The sequence below is a fragment of the Manacus candei genome, unplaced genomic scaffold (assembly GCF_025592945.1).
Source record: "Manacus candei isolate 608988 ecotype Guabito, Panama unplaced genomic scaffold, ASM2559294v1 h1tg000057l, whole genome shotgun sequence".
Classification (NCBI taxonomy): Eukaryota; Metazoa; Chordata; class Aves; order Passeriformes; family Pipridae; genus Manacus; species Manacus candei.
This window is the reverse complement of record NW_026138105.1, coordinates 709,122-731,762: the sequence shown is the minus strand read 5'-3', so window position 1 is coordinate 731,762 and position 22,641 is coordinate 709,122. Positions and strand designations below refer to the sequence as shown.

Here is a 22,641-nt window from a genome sequence, read left to right as displayed (position 1 = left end):
CAAGCTCCCATTGCCACCTGGAGGTGATTGGTCATCTGATTTGCCTGGAGTCCCACTCCCCAGCAGGGTGCTGTTCCCCATCCCAAGCACCCCACCTTTTCCTAGGACACCCCTGTGACTCTGGCATTGTGGAACCTTTCCAGCCCTTCCTGGAAGCCAGGTGTGGTCTCTCCTGAGGCCACATTGCTGTGCTGCACCCCTGCTCCCAGGCGTCCAACTGCCAGGGTGCCCCACTCCCCCACTGCGGCTTTTAGCCCAGGGGCACTGCCAATAGCAAGAGATGCAAACCCACAAGGACGTAGAACAATGTGTTTTTCTATGGGAAAAGAATTAAAATTTGGATGACAGCATAACCCGTGGCCCATAGTCTCCTGGTCCCAGGAGCTCCCATTGCCTGGTGGTTGCTCCTCAGGCTGGTTCTAGACTCAACTCCCTGCACTGGTTTTTACGTCGTAGTTTAATTTTTGTTTCCAGTACCAAGTAGCTTCCCAGCACAAGAATGGCTTTAAAGTGGGGATGAAGCTGGAGGGGATTGACCCACAGCACCCATCTATGTACTTCATCCTGACTGTGGCTGAGGTAAGTTGCCTGCCATGTTCGTGGGTTCTTTGGACTCTGGGGCAGGGAAGGTGCTGCCACCTGGCCTATGGAAGAGATGGATGGAGCTGGTGCCTTTGCCTGCCTGTTGCTGCAGGAGATGAGCTGGTGCTCCAGCACCTTGGACAAACAAACAGGTTTGTTCTCTGCCAGCTCACAGGGACAGGACACGGCGCCATGGAGCTGCTGTCATGTCCTGGCCTAGTTGGTCTCTCCATCACCCTGACACAGCAGGTCATGAGGGGTGGGGTTGTGGTGATGGCAGCAGCTTCTTATCTTTGTGCTGATGCCCCTAGGACATTCCCTTGAGATGGAATGTATGGAGGCATCCCATTGCTCTTCCTTTTATCTGTGTGGGCTCTCCACTCAGCCATGTAGCAGTCAAACCAGACTCGCCTCGCGGTGCGTCCCAGGCAGCCAGCATGGCATTTAGCCAAAATCTCTGCACCAGCAGGTTCCCTAGGTGCAGAAAAGGGAATCTTTGCACTTGCTGGATCCAGCAAGTTCCCCCACCATGACATTTTGTGCACCAACCTGAACATCCCTTCTTTGGGCTGGCTTGTGCTGGCCTTGCACTGACCTTTGGTGGCTTGTGCCTCCTGCTTTGGGCACTGGCCTGTGATTGACTCCTGGCTTCTCAAGGCAATATAAGCTGAGATGGTGTGTGGGAGGGGTGGGGCATGTGACGCTCAGCCAGGTAGAGCAGCAGGTTTCCATGGTCCTTTCCCTTTCCCTTTTGGTAGGTGTGTGGTTACCGGATGCGCCTCCACTTTGATGGCTACTCTGAGTGCCATGATTTCTGGCTGAATGCTGACTCCCCCGACATCCACCCTGCTGGTTGGTTTGAGGAGACAGGGCACAAACTCCAGCCCCCCAAAGGTAAGGAGTTATCTTGTCTTGGGTGCTGGGTCCTGGTGAAGGAGGGGGGTGAACAGTAGGGGCAAATGTAGAGCGTCAGGTGGGGATAGGGTGGCTCCATGGGGACCAGGAAGGATGCTGCTCGGATACTGGCCCAAGAGGGATACTTGGGGTGGGGGAGGGTTCCACAGGACAGCCTGTGTCTTACAGGCACCTGAAAGAAACAGACCTGTCTCTTGTTCGCATTTTGGGGCAAAGCCCTGTTGGATGTCCCATTACCAGGCTGGAGTCAGCAGACGGGAATGATTTTCTCTGTGCAGGAGCTGCACTATGGATTTCCACTGCTCACGTTTTATAACACCCCTTCAAAACCAGCCATTGGGCCTAAGCCACGGGCTTTGGGCATCCCAGGGCTGCTGTGGATCCTCTTTGCCCACAGCAGGACATGCCTGGCAGGATGATGCCGGGTCAGGTATGGCCAGGCTCACCCTCACCACCTCCTGACTGTGAACTCACTGCTCTCATTTCTCTTCCTGAGGGGTTGTAGGTTATAAGGAAGAAGAATTCAGCTGGACAAACTACCTGAAGTTAACAAAGGCTCAGGCAGCTCCTAAGCACCTCTTCTTGGTCCGAAACACTGTGAGTAGCAGCATCTCCTTCCTACCAGAGCCTACAGGTTCAGGTGTGAGTTTTCTGCTCCAGCTGAGCAAAATGCATCTGCCAGCACTGGGCTTTGCTCTGTTCACCCCACACTTCTCAAGCCCACAGCGCAGAGGGCCAGCAGTGTGTACTGCTGGCTGTGGCACACTTTGCTACTCAGGATCTGTAGCTTGAACACTAGTTTGGTGTGCCCAAAATTGGTGCTGGTCTGATTCACTGTTTCATCCAGGTTGGTCTAATGGACAGTTAAACGTGTTACAGAAGTATTGGTAAGGAGAAGTAACTGTTACTGTCAACAATTATTTTGCTAAAAAAAAAAATCAGTTAATGTTTCATAAGTATAATTCTTTTGTCTCTATTAATGTATGTTCATTGTTTATGTGTCTGCCTATTTTTTTCACACGGAAGCTTGGTGAAGGGAAGTGGGAATGTAGCAGAGTGCAAAATGCTGATCATTTCTTCGTCAGCTGCAGAGGAAACTCAACCTATTGATAAATCAGCCTCTCTAAGTTATTTATTGTGTCTCAACCCTGCTGTTCATTGCTGCAACAATTCCACCAGTGTGTATGATGCAGGATTTTACACAGATTTTGGATCCAAGAAATAAGGGCTAGGAAGGGAGAAGGGCCCATCCCAGCTGCTCCTGCCATGTCTAGGGCATTGGTCACTGCTGACACTGAAGGACTGTGACCTCATACAAATGTTTTGTGACAAAATGGGAACTAATGTCAGTTGGAGGCTGTTTTTCTCTTGGAGGTTACTGTTTATAGAAGATTCTGAGGATCAGAAGATCACTTTTCCTCTTTCTTTGTGTGGCCAAGCTGAGTTACTTACCCTCTGCCTCTTTCCTTGGATACACAGCAGGGCACTGCCCTACTGGGAGCCTGAGTGGTCCTGGGCCTGCCTGGAGGCCAGAGAGGGTCTGGTTTTGGGAGGGTTTGGGCAGGTGCCTCCTTGCAGCAGGCAAGGGAAGTGTTGAGGAAGGAGCTGTGCTGCAGCTTGCCCCTCTCTCCTGCCAGCACGAGGCTTCTCCAGGCTTCGAGGTGGGCATGAAGCTCGAAGCTGTGGACCGCATGAACCCTTCCCTGATCTGTGTTGCCACAGTGACTGACGTGGTGGACAATCGCTTTTTGGTGCACTTTGACAACTGGGATGATACTTATGACTACTGGTAAGTGCACAGAGGCTCCTAGAGTGCCAGTGGTGGGGAGACACCCTGCCACTGCTTCAGCAAGAGTGACGGGGTGCTTGGGAATGCATGGGACAATCCCAACATGCTGCTGCAGAGAGGCCCTGAGCGACCCAGGGAGGCAGAGGGTCACCCTCCTGTGCTGGGGGACAAACCTTTACCTGTTCCATGTCACCTTGTGGAATGTTGCCATGGCTTGTAGCTGACATGGGGCAAAGACAGGCACGATCTCATGCTGTGGGCTCGGCCTGAAACCTACTTGGGAGACAGGGTCACCTGCACTTCAGAGACTGAAGGCCTGATCTTAAAAAGCAGTTCCTGCGCCTGTAGGCAGGGCACTGTGGCCAGGATGGGGAGGTGTCCCAGTCAAGGCTGATTAAGGCCAGTTAAAATGGCCAGTTAGCACAGCCACGGTCCTAAGAACAGCTTCTTAGCTTTGTGGTTGGAGCCCTCTGACCTTCTCTTCTCACCCCAAGGGGCTGTGGGGCTGCAGCAGGTTCTGTCCCCGTCTGGTGCTGGGCAGCTGCCTGCTCTATCCCAGGGCAGACCTGCAAAGCAGTATCTCCTGAGGGTGCTGTGACTGCTGTGACCGACTGGGAGCCATACTGGGGACATGAGCCCACCCAACTACCCTTGTCTCACTGCTCCAAGCTCTGGAGGATGTGTTCTGCCTCCCTACTTGCAGCAAAGGGCTGCTGTTCCCTGGGCAGAGGCATGTGCCTGGGCCTGCCCCTCTGAGCTGAGTTCCCCGCTCTAGCTCTTGCCTTGCTGGGCCCTGGAGTTCCCTGGGTCACTCAGGGACAAGAGTGCTGGAGAAAACCTCAGTTTCTGCAGGGGCTTTTGCTGGTGGTGCAGGTCTGAGGGTGCTGCCACGTATCCTTCCCTGGGCCCCCACAACCCATGGTGATGAGCTGGGTATTTCAGCCCTGTGTAAGAGCTTGGATGTGTTTTCTAGGTGTGATCCCAGCAGTCCATACATCCACCCAGTTGGATGGTGTCATGAGCATGGCAAACCCCTCACACCTCCTCAAGGTGAGTCAGTGGCCTGGGAGTGCATCCCTTGGGGACAGGCTTTTCAGGGTGGCATGGGGGTCCTGGAGGCACAAACCCCATGATCCTTGCTTATCTGCAAGCCCAGACAGTTTCCTTCAGCAAGGCCACAGCCAGGGAGACAGCATGTACCTGCCAAGGCTCCTGTACACACATTCAGATGCAGTATGGTGGCTGTGTTGGGCCAAGTCTCCCCACTCAGAGACACAAGGAGGACCCAAGCTGTCTGTGCACACCCAGATGTTTTCTGCTTCCTTGTATCCTGGGTTTCATGGTACATGGGAAAATAGTAGCACTTCTTGATGTCTCTCAGGTTCCTGTGTGCCTGGCACAGACTTGGTTGGCCCTTGAAGGCAGTGGGATGTTCTGAGGCACTTGCTGTTTTCCTGCAAGAGTGTCTCACCTTCTGCATCTTCCCCGTTCCAGATTATCCTGACCCTGACAACTTCACCTGGGAAAAGTACTTGAAGGAAACTGGAGCATCTGCTGTCCCAGCTTGGGCCTTTAAAGTGGTGAGTGCCACATCATCTGCTTCACCCCACCTCAGCAGGAATTTGGGCTGTCTCCATTGCTAGGTCTTTTATGAGAAGTCCAGTGATGTTCCATGTGCTCCTGCCACAGGCCTGGGCTTTGGATCTACACTCAAGGCTCAGAAGTCAGGGCAAGTAGTGGGAAAAATTAGAAGTGTGACATCCCTTTGGCTAGACAGAAGCTGGGCGATGGGAAATAATTTAGGTTTGCTTGATTAGTGTTTCTCTCCAACTGCACCCCCAGCAGCTGCGTCCAGCCAAGTGTGGTTGCAATATAGATCCCCAAAATGTGTCTCTTAGAGACCTTCTTCCCTGGGGCAGCTTCCCTATCTTGTTAAAACACAGCTCAGATTCAGGAGGCCTGTTCCCACTCTCTCCTGTTGCTGCTGTGATCTGGGATGGCTTTTCCCCAGCCAGGCCAGGGCTTGAAACTGGGATTGAGGAGTACGCACTGCTGGGAAAGCTGCCAAGGGGTGCAGGAAGCCTGAAGAATGGCCCTGCTCCCTGCTGATCTGGGTTCTTCCAGCGCCCACCCCATGGCTTCCTGGTCAACATGAAGCTGGAGGCAGTGGACAGGAGGACTCCTTCCTTCATCCGAGTGGCCAGTGTGGAGGATGTGGAAGATCACAGGATAAAGGTGGGTGCTGGAGGATCAGTGCTGAGCCTGTGTCCAGGAACTGTGCTGGCTTGCTTCTGCCCTTCCCTGCTCACTGGGAGTGGAGGTCTGTCAAAGCCTACTGTGCAGAGGTTGACAGGTCTCAGTAACTGGCTCCAGGAGTAGAGAAGAGCCTTGTGCTGCAGTTCAGCTCTATCCTGCTGCTTGCTGGCAACTTGGAGAGCTCCAGAGCTCCTCAGGGACGTGTCCTGCATTTTGAAGAGTGACCTCTGCTTGTTTTCCCAGGTCCATTTTGATGGCTGGAGTCACATCTATGATTTCTGGATTGATGCGGATCATCCAGACATCCACCCCATAGGCTGGTGCTCAAAAACAGGACACCCACTGCAACCTCCTCTCAGTAAGTCCTGCGCCTGTGTCAGTCCCTCATCACAGGGCGTGAACACACCAGACCCCCACAGAAATGGGAGGGCGGTTGCTGGACATGGATGGGCAGAGAGGAAGGACCTTTCCACAGATTTGTCAGTTGGAAAAGTCCTCCCTTGTTTAGGGCAGGCAGGGAGCCCAGTGCCCTGTCTCTGCCTGGGCTTGCAGCCATGAAAGTCTCTCTCCTGTTTCTCCTCCTGGTCTAGGGCCAAAGGAACCAGCCTCTTCTGCCCATGCAGGCTGCCCAACCCTGGGCTGCAAGAGCATCCCTCATACCAAGAGTTCAAAGTACAGCTTTCACCACAGGTGAGCTCCCCAGCACAGCTCAGAGAGGTACAGCTTCCCTGCCAGTCCATGCCAGCTCTTCTTCTACCACCCCCACCAGCATCCACTCCTTCCCTGCACCCACCCCATGCCTGTCTCTGCCCCCTGCTTTCCCCAGGCTTGGCCCCAAGGCAGCATGGAGCTCACAGCTGGTGTGACCCCCGTGATCCTCTCCTGTGCCTGTCCTGTGGCACCCAGAGCCCTCTGGGGTACCCTGTGTGCCCATCTACCTGTGGGGACCTATAGGCTTCAGAGAGGACCATGTCTATAAGATGGTGTTCCCTGACACCAGCTGTGAGAACACTGTTCCTCCCATCCCTCATGGATGCCTTTCACTGTGAGGCTGAGCTGGGAAGTCCCAAGAAGGAACAGTGCATCTTCCCAGCTCAGGCAGTCACTTGCAGGACCTTTTCCAGGGGATAACAGACTCAGTCTAGTGCCAACCTCAGTGCTAGGCTGGCATCAGAAGGAACCAGTATGGCGAATCATAGAATAATAGAATCAGCCACGTTGGAAGGGACCTCTGAGATCTTCAAGTCCAACCCTTGATCCAGCCCTGCCGTGGTTACTAGACCATGGCACTGATGCCACATCCAGTCTCATCTTAAAAACCTCCAGGGATGGAGAATCCACCACTTCCCCAGGCAGCCCATTTTAATGCCTGATTACCCTCTCTGTAAAGAATTTCTTCCTAATGTCTAACCTAAACCTCCCCTGGCAGAGCTTAAGACCATGCCCTCTTGTCTTACTGATGGCTGCCTGGGAGAAGAGACCAACTCCCACCTGGCTACAACCTCCTGTCAGGGCATTGTAGAGAGTGAGGAGGTCTCCCCTGAGCCTCCTCTTCTCCAGGCTAAACAACCCAAGCTCCCTCATAGGACCTGTGCTCGAGTCCCTTCACCAGCTTTGTTGCTCTTCTCTGGACCTGCTCCAGCACCTTGACATCCTTCCTGAACTGAGGGGCCCAGAACTGGACACAGTACTCGAGGTGTGGCCTCACCAGTGCTGAGTCCAGAGGAAGAATCACTTCCCTGGACCTCTTGGCCACACTGTTCCTGATCCAGGCCAGGATGCCATTTGCCTTCTTAGCCACCTGGGCACACTGCTGGCTCATGTTCAGCTTCCTGTCCATCCACACTCCCAGCTCCCTTTCTGCCTGGCTGCTCTCCAGCCACTCTGTCCCCAGCCCTTGGGGCTGCAGGGGGCTGTTGTGGCCAAAGTACAGGACCCGGCACTTGGTCTTGTTCAGCCTCATGCCCTTGGAATCAGCCCAACTCTCCAGCCTGTTCAGGTCCCTCTGCAGAGCCCTCCTGCCTTCAGCAGATTGACACTATCCCCCCACTTGGCGTCATCTGCAAATTTGCTGATGGTGGACTCAATCCCCTCATCTAAATCCTCAGTAAAGATATTAAACAGAACTGGGTCCAACTCTGATCCCTGGGGACACCACTGGTGACCGGATCCCAACTGGATGCAGCTCCATCCCCACCACTCTCTGGGCCTGGCCAGCCAGCCAGTTCCTAACCCAGCACAAAGTGCACCTGTCCAAGCCTTTTCCAGGAGTGTGCCATGGGAGATGGTGTCCAAGGCTTTGCTGAAGTCCAGGGAGACACATCCACAGCCTTCCCCTCATCCACCAGGCAGGTCACCTGATCCTAAAAGGAGATCAGGTTGGTCAGACAGGACCTGCTCTTCCTAAACCCGTGCTGGCTGGTTCTGATCCCTTGTCCATCCTGTAGGTGCTGTGTGATTGCACTGAGGATGATCTGCTCCAGAACCTTGCCAGGCACTGAGGTCAGGCTGACGGGCCTGGAGTTTCCCGGGTCCTCCATCTGGCCCTTTTTGTGGATTGGTGTGACATTCGCCAACTTCCAATCATCTGGGACCTCCCCAGTGAGCCAGGGCTGTTGGGAAATGATGGAGAGAGGCTTGGCGAGCTCTTCCGCCAGCTCCTCATCACCCTTGGGTGGATCCCCTCTGGTCCCATAGACTTGTGAGGATCCAAGTTGCTCAGCAGGTTACAAACTGTTTCCTCCTGGATTACAGGGGGCTATTCAGCTTCTTATGTCTGTCTACAAGCTCCAGAAGCCAGCTCTCCTCGGGACAACCTGTCTTACTGTTGAAAACTGAGGTAAAGAAGCTGTTAAATACCTCAGCCTTTTTTTCATCTTTGATAACTATATTCCCACCTATGTCCAACAGAGAATGGGGGTTTTCTTTGCCTCTCCTTTTGCTACTGATGTGTCTGTAGAAAGACTTTTTGTTATCCTTAACAGAAGTGGCATTATCCATGAGGATGGGGAGGGCAGGTATGTGATGTGAACCCCAATAACCTGCTTGTTCAGCACTGTGGTGACTTGTACAGGGTTATTGTGATGGCAAATGGACAAGTGCTTGTACCTGAAGAGACTGGGTGTGCCCTATCTGGGCACCCGGTGCCCTCACCCCCGGAATTTGGTCAGCACCTTTACTCTGCTTTTCATGATCAGGGCTATGGCAGCCCATGCTTGGGGGCAGAAGGGTGGCTCTGCTGGTTGGTCCCCCCGTGCTGCTCCAAGCTGGGTCCAATGCTTGTCTCCCCTCTGTTCTCTAGGAAGTGCCCCACACCAGGCTGCGATGGGTCAGGACACGTGACAGGGAGATTCACAGCCCATTACTGCCTCTCAGGGTGCCCGCTGGCAGAGAAGAACCAGGGCAGGCTGAAGGCTGACTTGTCCGACACCGAGGCCTCAACTCGCAAGAGGAACCTGATGGGCTTCTCTCAGCGAAAGAAATCTCGGCACCATGGGAGGTAGGAGCACACCCAGTAAGCCGCATGCAGGGCCCCTGTGCCACCACTACCTGCCATGGGAGGGATACCCCCAGTCAGAGAGGCTCCTTGGCCTTGGGGCAGCACGGTCGCTGGCAGCTGGCCTCGGTCCTTTCAGCTCTGTTGGGCACTTCTCTTGGTTTTTCTTCCCACATTTTCTGTCTTTAGCTGTCAACCCTTTGGGTGAGGGTCCAAGTGGTAATCCCTGCTCCCACTGCTGAGGCGTTGCTCTGTGCGGTGTGGAGGAGGGCCCTTGGGCCAGTCCCAGCCTTGTTGGACATCAGTCTTCCTGTCTCTTTAGAGGGAGACCTCCAAAGTACCGGAAGATCCAGCAGGAAGACTTCCAGAGTAAGTGCCGTCTTCTGCCACAGTGTCATTGCAGGGCTGGCAGAGCTGGGGTGGTGGCTGCTGGGGGCAGGTCTCCCTTGGCTAACACAGGTCCGTCCCAGTGAGGGGCTTGTGGTCGACTGCCAGAGTTGATCATCGACAAGGAATGTTCCTGCTTCATACCAGAGCTCTGTTAGCTCCCTCAAGCATGGCTCTTGGATTATGCCTGCGATTCTTTGAGTGATTTAGGGCAGGGAATAAGGATCCTCTCCATGGCAGTGTACTTTCTGCAGTGCTTTGTCCTCTTCAGACAGGGATAATGGGATGCTGTGCCACAAAATTTCAGCCAAATTGTGAAATGCCAAATTATTGCTGCTGCACAGAAATTGATGCTGAACAGTTTCCTTGGTCTTTAGTTCTGATGTCTGACAGAAGTAGATGCCTGACATTTATCCCAGCCAGTCTCCATTTTACCATGGGCCATCTACCCTAGTGCTAGGGGTGAATGAAAAAGAGCTTTACTTGGGAGCCATCCTTGACTCCTTGGAGCAGAGAGCAAGTGAAAACCTTTGTTAAAAACGTGAAATGAACTGGATTATATGGGAAGGAGTTCTGGTGTGAAATTTGATACATAAACCCAGTTCAGTATAGAAAATGAATGATTGAAGGTGGTGAGAACAGGGCAAAACCAAACTTGTCTCTAAACTTCTATCCCCAATCCCACCAAACAGAACACTAGGATACACTGATATCCTAGTAAATCAGGGGATAACCCATAGCTCTTGATACCTGGACCTATCAGACCATCTGCTGCCACCCCTTGGCCCCCCCCGAGCAAGGCTCTCCCCAGGGCTTGTAGGATATGATGGGATGTTCTTGTCCTTCTACCTCGTATCACATCTTGCATTTTTATCCCCAGCTATTTCTTCAGACAGCATGCACCAGTCTCTCTTCATGTCCGCCCTGTCTGCCCACCCCGACCGCTCCCTGTCTCTGTGCTGGGAGCAGCACTGCAAGCTGCTGCCAGGGGTGGCTGGCATCACAGCTGCCATGGTGGCCAAGTGGACCATTGATGAGGTGAGATGGTTTGGAACTCTTCATGCTGGCCCCTGGTCCTCTGGCATGGCTGGGAGCACCTGCCTAGCTGTTCAGCACTACGGCAGATGCTCCAGGCATGCAGGGGCTTCAGTGGTCACTCCTCTGGGCTACTGAGGAGATGGTCCACTGGACACGCTGGTGAGGGGCACAAGCCCTGAGGACAGCTCTTGGGAAGCACATGCAGAACAACCAGGTTCTCACTTGAATATGACACTTCCCCAGGCCCAGGGCAGGCAGGTGGAGACAAATAGCAGTCACTTAATTTAGCACGTTACAATTTTCCAAAGTTTCACCTTTGCCAAGTTAAAAAATTAAAGCTCAGACTCTGCAGATGAGCAGTGCCTGTTTTGTCTGAAAGAGAAATCTTTACCTCAGATTCTTCATCATCACCTTCATTCACTTTCTTGGACATTTATGATGGCCCCTCTTAAGGCCTGAGTAGCTGGAGGAGCTCTGGCACCAGGCCCAGCAGCCAGCCCTGCCTGATCTCAGGCACTGGAACAGGCTGCCCAGGGCAGAGGTGGAGTCACTATTCCTCGAAGTGTCCAAAAGCGGTGTGGATGTGGCACCTTGGGGACATGGGTTAGTGGTGGGCTTGTCAGTGCTGGGTTAATGGTTGGACTTGATGATCCCAGAGGGCTTTGCCAATCTTAACAATTCTCTGATTTTCCCATTAGTCCCTGGGTGCCCCTCTCCTTCCCCAACCCCTCGGTGGGAATCCTCTCACTGTGCTGGAGGTGCTTGTTGGAGATGAAGCTGCTGAAGCATTTGCTGTTCTGGGGCCAGGGGAGGCCAGTGTCTCTACCTGGATCCAGGGGTGGGCTCTGGGCATGGGAGGGTGAAGCAATTGCAGCCTTTGTCCCAACAGCCACGTGGCACCTTAGAGGGCACAAAATGCCTCTGTAACAGTGAGGGTGTGGGCTCAGGGTGCTCTCTAGTCAGAGCCATTGCTCTGTCTTGACATTTTTCTCCATTTACTCCAAGGTGTTTAGCTTTGTTCAGACTCTGACGGGTTGTGAGGACCAAGCCAAGCTCTTCAAGGATGAGGTGAGAAGGGCTGTAGGATGAGAGCAGGTGGCCAAGGACAGCTGTTTGCCAACAGGGCTGGGAGGAATTGGCCAGTGGCCTTCCTGGAGTGGATTGCTGCTGGATGCTGAGAGTGCATCCAGCATGGGGCAGTGATCCCGCCCTGCAGCCCCACTGCTCTCGAGTGTGCAGCTGTCTGGCTGTGCAGATATGGGGCAGGAGGAGAGCTGTGCTGCCCTCTTCTCCCGGCAGGGGGAGGGAGGGCCCCACTGAGATTGGGATGGGGGAATAGGAGGAGGATCGTGCTGCAACCTTAATGACACCATCACCTCCCGAGGGAAGCTGCTTCCTCCTCACCCTTTCATCTTCCCCCATCTGCACCCTCTCACCAGTACAGTGGTTGGGTGGCATTGCTGTTTGTCAACCAGAGTTGATGTTTTTTGACCCCTCTGTGGCTCTGAAACCCAGGGTAAGCTGATGCTGGGCACGCTGGGGACACCCACTGTCCCACAGCCTGTTTGTAAATGGCCCCTGTGCTTTAAGGGTGCTCAGGCAGGCAAAGCTGAGCTGGGGGCAGCCTCCAAGTGTGCCAGGACCTGGAGCAGGGAATGGATGTGTGTTTGCCTGATGTCTCTGTGCTGTGCCCTTTGGGCTCCAGTGCAGAATCCCAGCCTGGCTGCAGTGTGAGCTGCTGGGACGGCCCCTGGAAGGGCCTTTCCCCCTGTGCCCTGTTCCTGGGCACACAAGCTCCCAGCTGTGGTTTATCTGGGGCAGTGTGGGAGTGCTGTGGGTGGCCCCTGTCCTGCTCTCTGGGCTCACCTGTAAGTGGGACTGTGCAGGTTCTCAGGTCGTGCTTTTGCTGGCTGTCCCTAGGAATGCCAGCCTGGATTTTTGGTGAGTGCCTTTGTTCCTGCTCTCCTCCCCAGATGATCGATGGTGAGGCGTTCCTCTTGCTGACGCAGGCTGACATAGTCAAGATTATGAGTGTCAAGCTGGGCCCAGCACTCAAGATCTACAATGCCATCCTCATGTTCAAGAACGCTGATGACACCTTAAAGTGACTTTTCTTGGCCCGATCAGGACCCTCCCTCAGCATTGGTGCTGCCAAACTGTCTGGTCAGGACAGAGATCCCCCCAACCAACCACAGCTTGTCATGTCCTGCTCATGTCCTTTCAGATGCCACATCTCTGCTCTCTCACCACTTCCTCTCCCATCTTCTTCCCTCCACACTGCCCTTTTCTTCCAGTGCTGGGTACAGGCTGACCCCAGGCCTCGGGGGTGGCTGCAGGGATGGAGGGTGGCCTATCTGAGCACCACAGATGCCCCCATGTCCTGCTGTGACTGCACTGGTTCAGAAAGTGTTGAGGGATGAGGTACCACTGTGGAGGGTGGGGACTGAAACCACTACTCCACTCACCCAGACGTGGGAAGGGACTGACTGCCTGCGTCTGCGCTCGCAACCATTGAGAGGCTGTTCTTGCCTTTGCTCAGCAGCTGAGAGAGATTTGGGTTTTTTCCCTTACTATGATCCTGTGGTGGGGCTTGTGCTGACACCATTCCCAAGGGACACTCCCAAGGAGCTTCTCCTCATTTTGCCTTTTTTTCTGAATTCTTTTGACTTTTTAAGCCCAGATGATGACTTTGCTTTGCCCCTTTGCTACACTGGAAACCAGCGGCCACCTCTTGCCCCTTCAGGAATCAGGTGTCCTGGCTGCTGCTCTGCCCACGACCAGCACCTGTGCTCTGTTCCTCTTTCCTGTAATGCAGCAGCCTTAGGGCCCTGCAGGGCCAGGGCTGGCTGGGGGCAGAACAGGCTCTGTTTCTTCTTGAGCTTGACTGTTTTGTCTAGCACTTCTTCAGGAGAAAGGATGCTTGGATAACTTGTTCCCCTCACAGCAATTAAAGAGTCCTCTGCAAAGGAGAGTTGGGCCCTCTTTGGTCCATGTATTAGGAGCAAGGCGCTCTGGAGTGGAGGCAACTCCGAAGGACAAGATGCATCCATTGCTCCATAGACAGATCCACAGTCACCTCTGAAGGTGTTCCTGAGTTGGCTGACTCAATCCTGCCAAACTGCCTTCTCCCCATTTTTTACCCTCACAAGGCACCCAGGTTTTGCTGTCTGAAGAGCTGGATCCTCTGCTGTCCCCGGATCCCTTACCTGCAGAGCTAAAAGAAACACAGCACTTAACTGGTTTGTTTCTGTCCTTTTTGGAACGTAGCACCTTTTCAACAAGGCTACAGGCACTTTGGGAATGTTCATGTAGTGCTGTCCCTTGTAATGGAAGGGAGACGAAGAGTGCTAGGGCTGCAAAGCCAGGAAAGCCAACATGCCTGCGGGTCCTCAGAGAGTCCCTGTGCCTCCTGGCAGCACCCGTGCTGCTCTCCATGATCCATCATCCTGTGTGTGCCTACTGTGGGAGCTGTTGGAGCAGTGCAGTGCTGGAGGACGGCTACCTGCCCACAGGCTCTCCATAGTCTGCAGCAATGTGATCCCAGTCCCATATTCACTTTCTTTTCCATTCCTAAGAATGACATATCAGTAGCAAAACAATCTCCCCCTTTCCCAGTGCTCAAAGACAGGGATGAAGAGATGTGAGCAAGTGTACCAGCAAGATGTCCTGGAGCAGCACTGCCTTGAGAGCCGCTGTCACCCCTGGGTCAACCCGTTCAAGGCTTCCAATGGAAATGTAGCGTTTTGACTCTGTTTTATTGAATATTTGGGGTCACACTTGACCTGCTCTTGAAACGTCTGCCACTTGCTCTTCACGCAGGACTTGCAACTGGTCCATGTCTTTGTTTTGTCAAGGCTTGGGTTTGATTTAGGCAGCTTTCCCTCTCTTTTCCCTGTGGTCGGTTGGGGGGGATCTTTCCATCTCTTCAAGCACTGCAGTGTGGCAAGCTGTGGAGAGAGGGAGTGGTAAGGAACAGCTGTGCCCCTGGTTCCCACAGTTGCTCCCCACAACACCCTTTGTCTGCAGTAATGGTCCTTAAGGTGGTCTCTTCATTTGATGGAGAGTCTCTTTCTGGGCCACTGTGCGCTGGGGAAGAAGAGGAGGGGCCCTGGGACCTTCAGCTGTGAGACTGCAAATGATGCTGAGACCTCTCTAGATGTGATCAGGCACAAAAAGGCACTGGACATGGCTATTGAGTTTAGAAGGAAATGTCTTATGAAAGCATCCTGTTTTTATCTTCTCCATTCCCATGTGTGAAGTTATTCCTTCTGTTGGGGAAGGGACTAAGCACCGTCCCAGGGTGCTGGAGAGGAGCTGCTACCCAGGCATCAGATCTGAAACTAGTGTGAAGGATGAAGAACCTTGTGTCTCACAGGGCTGCCTGGGAGAGCAGAGGTGGTGGGAAGCTTAGAAGGTCCTGATGAAGGGGAATAGGAGGCATGAGCCAAGCCCTGGCTGGACCACAAGTCTGGGTACAACCAATACCACTGGCTCTTGCTCTGCTGTCGGGTGCAATCAAACCATGCTCTGCCTGGGCCCCAGCAAAACAGGCAGAGCTGCATCTCCACACTGTGCCAGCCATGGCACTGCCTGACCTGGGCTCGAGAGCAGACACAAACTGAACAGGACTACCAGGGTGCTGCCCCTTGGCTGGGGGGGTCTGGCTGCACAGCTGGAGCCCAGGTCTCCACTGGGTCTGAGCCCTGCACAGGAAGCAGCTGTCAGGAACACCGGTTCCACAAGAAGGGTGATGAGAGATCTGAGAGTCTGTGTCACACACCTGCAGAATTGAGCATCACTTCATCAGCCTCTCAGGCTCACTAGGCCATTGGGGTACAAAGCTGCTGGATTCATCTGGGTGAGGGAGTTACAGGGTTTGTAGGTGGTCAAGGGCTATTTACTGTTAAAACTTATAACCTTCTCGTGTCCTTTAAAACTAAACCCAAAGGATCGTGTGTGTACATGTGGATGGGTGTTTGTGGGAGTACCACGACACCATTCCCCTGCTGTTGGTGTGTCACTCTTTCAGGGTGGTCTCTGTGGCTGTGAAGGCAGCAGATGCCTGTCACAGGATCTCAGGTTCTCAGGTGATGTGTCCTCCATGAGCAGTTGTCCCTGGTCCAGCAAGGAAGCCAGAAGAAGGAAGGTTTGCTGTACCCCTGGCCTTGGCAAGTCCTCCATCCCCACAGAGCATTGTGTGGGAGTCCCCTATCAGGAACCATCAAGGACAGCTGTGACCAAGGAAGAAGCACCAAAGTTTTTTGTCCTTACCCTATTGCCGGACCAGATTGCTCACAGGGATGTTCACTGCTGTGTCACTAAGAAGCCAGAGAGGAAAGTGGGGCTGGGTCTGGCCCACAGGTTCCTCTCTGGGACCTTTCTGAGAGATGTGACTGCAGCCAAAATTTCTAAGTCAATGAAGAGTTTTTGAAGTCAAATGTTTTTTTGACTGGAGGCCCTCAAGCCTATTCCTGCCCCTGCAACTGGTGTTGGTGGGGCTTAGCTGGAGCCATGGGAGAAGTCCCACCAAATGCACCAGCCTCAGGCATGGGGTGTCTTCTGTGGGGGCTGATCTGGAGCTGACTCTGGGTGCATGGGAGCAGTTGGAGCCTCTTGGAAAGATGTTTCTCCCTCCTCATGGAAACGGGCAGCATTGGGACACTGTGAGCCAAGGTCTCTGTTTCCATGAGAGCAGCCAGCCTGAAGCTCAGCAGGCTGAAGCTTTGTGCCTGCCCTGCCAGAGCACGGCTGCCCACTCCTGCCTTCCTCTACTGATTTCCATGGTGATCACTAGCACTTTTAGAAAAGAAAAAACCCCTCCAAGTTGTCCAGGAGGGTCAAGGGCTTAGGGCAGCTGCTGTCTGCAGAGGCACATCTGGGGCCATGAGTGCAGTGAGGGCATTGGAGAAGAGGAGGGAGCTGAGAGAGGGATGTGACTTGGCCAGTCCTGTTCCTCACTCCTCAGCCTCCAGGAGAGAACTCCTCAGGTGCGCAGAGGGAAAGAGAAGAGGGCCGTAGCCAGGCTCCCTTCTTCCAGCCCTGACTTTCCCTCGGGGGCCTGAGCCTTCCTTGTCCTTGAAGGGAAAAATGGGGAGCATATTGTGGAAAGAGTGTGATTATGATAACAAAAGCTTTTTGCACTTTCATTCATTTTGCACTCTTTTTTAATTTCTTTTTTTCTGCGTTTTTGATATTGGCGCCTCCTTTTCATAACAAAAATCCTTTTGTTGTAGCCAGTGCAGCTATTCTAGAACTGTGTGTCCTGAGCGTACAGAGTTTTAAAGGCCCTATATATATAAATTTATAGTGGTGCAAAAGTAAATTTATATATGTAGATGAGGATGTGATGTGTTTCGTCAGTGTTTTAAAATAATAAACGAATGTAAGCAATGGAGGCCTCTGCAGTGGGAGCAGTCACTGCGCCACAAGAGCTGTCACTGTGCTCACGAGCGTGGCCACTGTACCATGGCAGTGGTCACTGTGCCACAGGAGTGGTCACTGCGCAGGAGCGGTCACTGAGTGGCCAGGGTGGTCATTGTGTGGCAGGAGACATCAGTGGAGTGGTCACTGTGCAGACAGAGGGGGCCAGCGCAGAGGGAGCGGTCAGTGCAGCGGTCACTGCAGGACGGGAATGGTCACTGCGCGTGGGAGCGCAGACCCCGCCCCCAGCACAAGCCCCGCCCCTTAACAGTCATGGTCCCGCCCACTCCCGAAGCCCCGCCCTTCTGCGTGTTCCGCCGGGTACCCCCGCCTCCCCCCTCGCCCGTCCGGCGGGGACCCCCGAGCGGACAGGGACAGGCACAGCGACAGGGACAAGGGACGGGGGCAGGGACAGAGACAGAGACAGCGACAACGACAGGAACGGTTTATTTATCCCACCGCGAGGCGCGGGAAGGGAATCCCGGTGTTCCCACACTGGTCGCAGTCAGGGGAGCGCTGCCTGCGGGGAGAGGGTGGGCCCTCCCGCCCCGGCAGCAGCGGCCTCGCGTGGCTTCAGCCGTAATGAGCCCCAGCAGGACCAGCAGCCCGGCCCCCAGCGCCAGGCGCACTGCGTTGCACAACGTGTAATCTGCAGGGGACAGGAAGGGACGGTCACTGGGAGCCCCTGGGAGGAGTCCCCCAGGAGATCCCAGACCAAAGGTATCCTCCAAGGGGATTCACAGGGCAGTGAGGGAAAAGAGACACAAGGATAAGGGGACACACTGGGGAGTTCCTGGGCTAAAGAGAGATAAAGAGAAGTTCACAGGGAGCAAAGGGAGCCCCATGGGCTCCTGTCAGCTTCACCTCCCACATCCCTGTCTCCTGGAACACCCTCTACTCATAGCCTCTCACCTGTCACCCCACCCATTGGCACCAAAGGAACATTGAGGTGGCCCTCAGCTGCTCCTGCCAGCCAGACGGTGCCACTGAGCTGTGACAAGACATATGATTCTCCGTGGGGCTGGTAGGTGCGGGGACAGTGTCCTCTGACTCTTACCCCCAACTGTCAGCCTAGTGACCTTGTGTCTATAGGGTCTGTAGGTCATCTGTAGGGTCTTGGGGAGTTGGCCAGGCTCAAACAGCTGAAGGAAGCTGAAATCCTCTGCTCGGATCCCTCTTACAGCTGCTTTCCTCCCTTAAATCCTCTTTTCTAGTTCCCCCAGGATGTGACAGATTGCAAGGAGGAAGAGAAGAGTAGGATGTGGCTGGGGGGATGTCTCACCTCTCACCACCAAATCCAGGGTCTTGCTGACAGCAGACCATTCTATCGAAGCATTCTTGGTGAAACACTGGCAGCTGTAGTGGCCCCCCTCACCTTCCTGCACATGGGAGAAGTTGTAGTCATCTTGTTCCCTTGAGAGTACTTGGGCTCGGATCTGGCCCTCCAGGTACAGGAAACAGCCAGTACTGCGGTGTGGGGAGGTGCAACGGAATATCACATGAGTTCCTGCAGTCACCTCATGCCCAGGCAGGACAGAGAGGTTGGGTCCAGGTAGACGGATCCCTGGGGGGACAAGAGAGGGCTTGAGAAGACATACAGGGCGTTGACATGGTGCCAGGAGCCATCAAGATCTCCAGAAACCCATCAAAAGGCTTAGATGAAGGTGCAGATGGTCCCCACCTCTCCAAGCCAGGGAAAAAGAGAAATCCCCTGCCCATCATATGGATAGGGAAGCCAAGTGTCTGCATGCATCCCAGTCTGCACATAGGGCATGTGACCCCGCAAGAAGGGGTAACAGCACATCTCTCACCTGTCACCACGACATCCAGGCCATCGCTGCGAGCCAGCACAGTGCCTCCCTCCAGGTAATGGCAGTTGTAGGTACCCGTGTCCTTGTAGGTGGCATTAGAGATGGAGAACTCGGCCCTGCTGCCACTCTGCTCCAGGGTACGGAGCTGGTGGCCATCCTTGTACAGCATGAAGTTCCCATTGCCATGCTGGCAGCTGCAGCAGATGGTGGTGGAGCCTCCTGGTGGGATCACCCCAGGTGGCTTCAGGAAGATGGAGATTGTTGGAGCACCTGCACAGGGAGAGAGAGATGCTGCCAGACAGACAGGGAGCCCCCAGCAGCTGCCCTGACATGAGCCTGGGGCTGCCTCTGGGCACAGTCTCCACACAAGGGTGAGTTTTGTTCCATGGGGCTGCAGAACTGCCCTGGGAGATGGGTGGGGACCAGAGATGAGTCCAAACTCCCCAACTACCTCCTCAAGATACTCACTTGGTGTAGCCTTGCTCTGTACCACCAGCCAAGCACCTGCAAGAGAAGCAGCTGTGTAACATCTATGTGAAGTCTCTGGATGCCTCCTGCCACCCTCTGGGAGCCTGCACAGCCTCTGGCACTCACCGAAGGCCAACACATGGGTCACAGGCAGCATTGTATTCCTCTTGGCTCTCTCAGTACTCGACTCAGCAGGGCTTCTTCAGAGGAAGACACTGGCTAGGAGGCACTGAGCAGCTGGGTGGCTTCTTGTGGGTCCTGATATGACCTCGTTGCCACAACCCACTTCTGTCGCACAACTTGGGTTTCTGCAAACACAAATGCAGGGCTGAGATGGTTGAACTGGAACCACAATGTCCTAGTCACATGCCTGGGTCTGGGCCCCCGTGATGACTTGGTCTTAGGATCCTGCAGACCCTGGGAGAAAAGCCCTCAGGACTTTTTGTTTCTCTTTCTTAGTTCCGGTCACTTGGTGGGGAAATGTCTTCCTTCTGCCTTGTGAAATAGGGAGTTGTTTTGCAACTGCAAAACCACAGGCTTGGTGGCTCAACAGAATGGAATAGGACGGGAGGAACTTGGCTTCCCTTTTGGCCTTCTCGGGGGATGATTTTTCCCCTGGCCTGCAGTGTCTGTCATTGGAGGAGGGACAGCAATACCTCCAACCTGTAGGTCTGGATGCACCTTTCAGGAATGGTCTCAATCCCCATCCACCCAGGCTTCCTCATTCCCGCACTGGAGCAATGGAACATCCTTATTCCACATTGCTGCTCTCTTCCACCCCTCCCGGAGCCAGACCTCCAACCTCAGCTGCATCTTGACTGGGCTGGCCAGGGATGTAGACAGAGCTCCTTTTGGCTATAATGTACGTCTGATTAAACAGGGGAAGTCACATCTCCAGGTGATGTGGGAGCAGGGAATGGATGGATTGTGGCACTGGAGTTGTGTGGGACACGTGGCAGCTTGTCCAGTGGTCCTGCTCTGAAGGCTGCAGCGTCTGTAGCTCCCTGTCCTCCTGTGAGCTGCGGGCAGCATGTCCTGCCCCCTCTTGTGTGTGCAACCTCTGCCACAGTTGGCCACAGCAGGAAAAGTCGGGAGGACTCCAGGCTGGGCAGCTGGGGTTTATATGGGTGTAACCCAGAGGGGAAAGGCAAAGTGGCCGCTGGACTTCTCCAGAACCCCTGTGGTCCCTCCTAGACTCCCTCCACCCTTTGCTTTCTTCCCCCTTCAGCCCTTTCGGTCTCCCTTGGAGATATCATGGACTAGGAGAAGTTTGGGCAGTAGGGTGCCCTATGGCCTCCTCCTGGCCCCTCCTGGGCACCTCCTCTGGCCCCGTCTCCTGACTAACCCCCTTTTGCCTCCCCCAGGCTCGACTGATTCTTGGCACCTCCTTGGAGAGCCTCCCTTCAGGCCCATTCACCTCCACAGCCTCCACTGGCCACAACAAACTGCTCTGGTCTTACCAGAGCCCAGAGGAGAACGACCTCTGGCCCACCCTGCAGGCTCTGCCCTGGCTCTCTCCATCCAGGATGGAGTTGGTGGCATTGCCATGGGGCTCATCCATGGGCATATTGGACTCCTTGTGCCCTTCTGGAGAGGGGCACATCCCTTGGCTGGAGACCAGCCTCTGGGTTGCACATCCAGGGCATGGGACTGAAATAGAAAATGAAATAAAATATTAGCTATTTAGCTATGTAGGTGTGACTTTGCAAAATGTAAAACTGCTTAAAAGTTTCTGCCCAAACTGTGGGCAATTAAGATAAAATAGCTTAGAGAATAGGGAAGGCTTTTTAGCACACAGAGAGGGGTGGGGAACCTGAAACTGCTTGAAATGATAAAACTTTATGTAACTACTCTATAATGGTAAGAATAGGAGGTAAAACTAAGTGTCTATTTAGATAAGGCAGACTGCAAAAAGAGAGTGTGTGTGTAGATAATTTTAAACTTGCTACTTTCAAACTGTATAAAAAGCTATGGTATTTCTTGGCACAGTGGAGTGCACTGGGGAGAACACCTGTCCCTTTACATTCCCCAGCCGTAATAAAAGTGCTTTTCAGATTGTTCAAAGGTTTCTTTGAATCAGGACCATGGAAAGGGCTTCCCCCTCTGTCATCACTGTTAGAAGTTACTGCATCCAGCAGCCCGAAGAAGACGAGGCTGCCACAGCTCCGAGCCCCCAGGTCCAACCAATTGTGGAGCCATCATAGGACACATAGGGATACACACAGCCAACCTCACAAATCCATACAGGTACACACCCCCTCACACAAACAGCACCATCAGCCTCATCCCGCTGAGCAAGATGTGGCCCTTATTCTTCCCCTTGAGGCACATTTGAGCTTAAATATAAAAGGCTTTAATGAACAATGTATTGTCTGAGTCCTACTACCATGAAGCACCTACCTGCACACCACTGCGGTCAGGAGCAAGGGGACAGAAGGAAGAGCTGAGGAGGTTTCCTTTGAGACGTGTCCCCCTGAAATCTGTCCTACACTCCCCCTAAAGCAGCATGTCCTACAGGTTACTTTTTCACACATTCCAAGTGGTTTCTATGTCTTTATGGTCTTCGTACAGCCTGTGGTCTGCAGTCCAAATAGCCTCAATGTGGTCTCCTTGGGGTTCTTGTGTGGCCTGTGCAATCAGTGTGATGTCCTCTGGTCCTCACGTAGTCTGTAATAGTCCATAGGGCCTAAATTGGTCTTATGTGATCTGTACAGTGCAAGTGATCTCTGTATGGTCCCCATGATCCATTTGATATGGCTCCTTCATCCAGGACAGTTGAGATGATTCTGAAGACCTGTCATAGGCAGGAGACCAGAAACTGGGTCTCCCTGGGGTCCCTCTCCCTTCCGGTCTTGTCCTGAACACTGATGTCCCCCAAGGAACCTGTGGACACTCACTGGTGTGCTGCCCTGCTGGAGCAGCCAACACCCTGTAGTGGGACGGTAAGTGACAGAAAGATGAAGGGATGGATGGATGGATGGATGGATGGATGGATGTAGAGGGTCTGTGAGACCCTGGTCTGAGATAGTTGCCCTCCACAATCACACAGCCTCTTCCTATATCTTCCTGGATGAATGTCTGGCTCCCATATGTGGCCCTCAGGTATGTCTCGGTTCCTCCACACCCTTAACATATGTATTGTCCCTCAGTTCTCACCTGGACACATGTCCTGGTCCTATCTCACCCTAGAAACCCCCGTGGATGGCCACAGAACCAGTTCTGTGCCCAGCCGAGTCCACGACTTGGATCCTTGCTGGCCCTCAGGCCCTCATCAGGCCCTCTGTCCCTGACTGCCCCAGGCTCAGGGACTCTGCAGGACAGGGACCGCCCACGTCTTTCATTCCCCAGTGCCAATGCCCCTAGAGATACCTTTCTCAGTGCCCTCCATGTCCTCAGCTCCTCCCATTCCTTCCATCCCCGGCTGTGTGTGCAGCGGGGAATCGAAACTGTTGAGCCGGGAATCGAAACTGTTGAGCCGG

General features: G+C 53.9%; 2 protein-coding genes across 4 annotated transcripts in view; one reads left to right on the top strand and one right to left on the bottom strand.

The window, feature by feature from the left end:
* The window catches only part of L3MBTL1 (L3MBTL histone methyl-lysine binding protein 1), a 36,933-nt gene extending 20,061 nt beyond the window's left edge, over positions 1-16,872 (top strand). Inside the window, exons 11-24 of one of the 2 annotated variants that reach the window (XM_051803262.1) lie at positions 475-579; positions 1,341-1,476; positions 2,003-2,094; positions 3,135-3,286; positions 4,260-4,336; positions 4,781-4,866; positions 5,411-5,521; positions 5,786-5,900; positions 6,133-6,232; positions 8,844-9,041; positions 9,361-9,407; positions 10,306-10,463; positions 11,469-11,531; positions 12,437-16,872. In XM_051803262.1, coding sequence (XP_051659222.1) covers positions 475-579; positions 1,341-1,476; positions 2,003-2,094; positions 3,135-3,286; positions 4,260-4,336; positions 4,781-4,866; positions 5,411-5,521; positions 5,786-5,900; positions 6,133-6,232; positions 8,844-9,041; positions 9,361-9,407; positions 10,306-10,463; positions 11,469-11,531; positions 12,437-12,571 — 1,575 coding nt within the window. In that variant the 3' untranslated portion in view covers positions 12,572-16,872. Of the gene's footprint in view, positions 1-474; positions 580-1,340; positions 1,477-1,993; positions 2,095-3,134; positions 3,287-4,259; positions 4,337-4,780; positions 4,867-5,410; positions 5,522-5,785; positions 5,901-6,132; positions 6,233-8,843; positions 9,042-9,360; positions 9,408-10,305; positions 10,464-11,468; positions 11,532-12,436 lie in introns of both variants that reach the window. The other variant, XM_051803261.1, reaches the window with a different exon arrangement.
* LOC127478085 (leukocyte immunoglobulin-like receptor subfamily B member 5) lies at positions 16,866-22,629 on the bottom strand. 2 transcript variants are annotated; one of them, XM_051803275.1, is made up of 6 exons: positions 22,532-22,629; positions 19,289-19,470; positions 19,163-19,198; positions 18,695-18,964; positions 18,166-18,447; positions 16,866-17,532 (listed from the first exon to the last, which is right to left on the bottom strand). In XM_051803275.1, exons 2-6 carry the CDS (start codon positions 19,317-19,319, stop codon positions 17,330-17,332), a joined length of 822 nt encoding a protein of 273 aa, XP_051659235.1. In that variant the 5' UTR covers positions 19,320-19,470; positions 22,532-22,629; the 3' UTR covers positions 16,866-17,329. The 2 variants fall into 2 exon arrangements, with proteins under 2 accessions (XP_051659235.1, XP_051659233.1); XM_051803273.1 differs by lacking the exon at positions 22,532-22,629 and adding an exon at positions 21,563-22,520.
* Between the last annotated feature and the right edge of the window lie 12 nt (positions 22,630-22,641).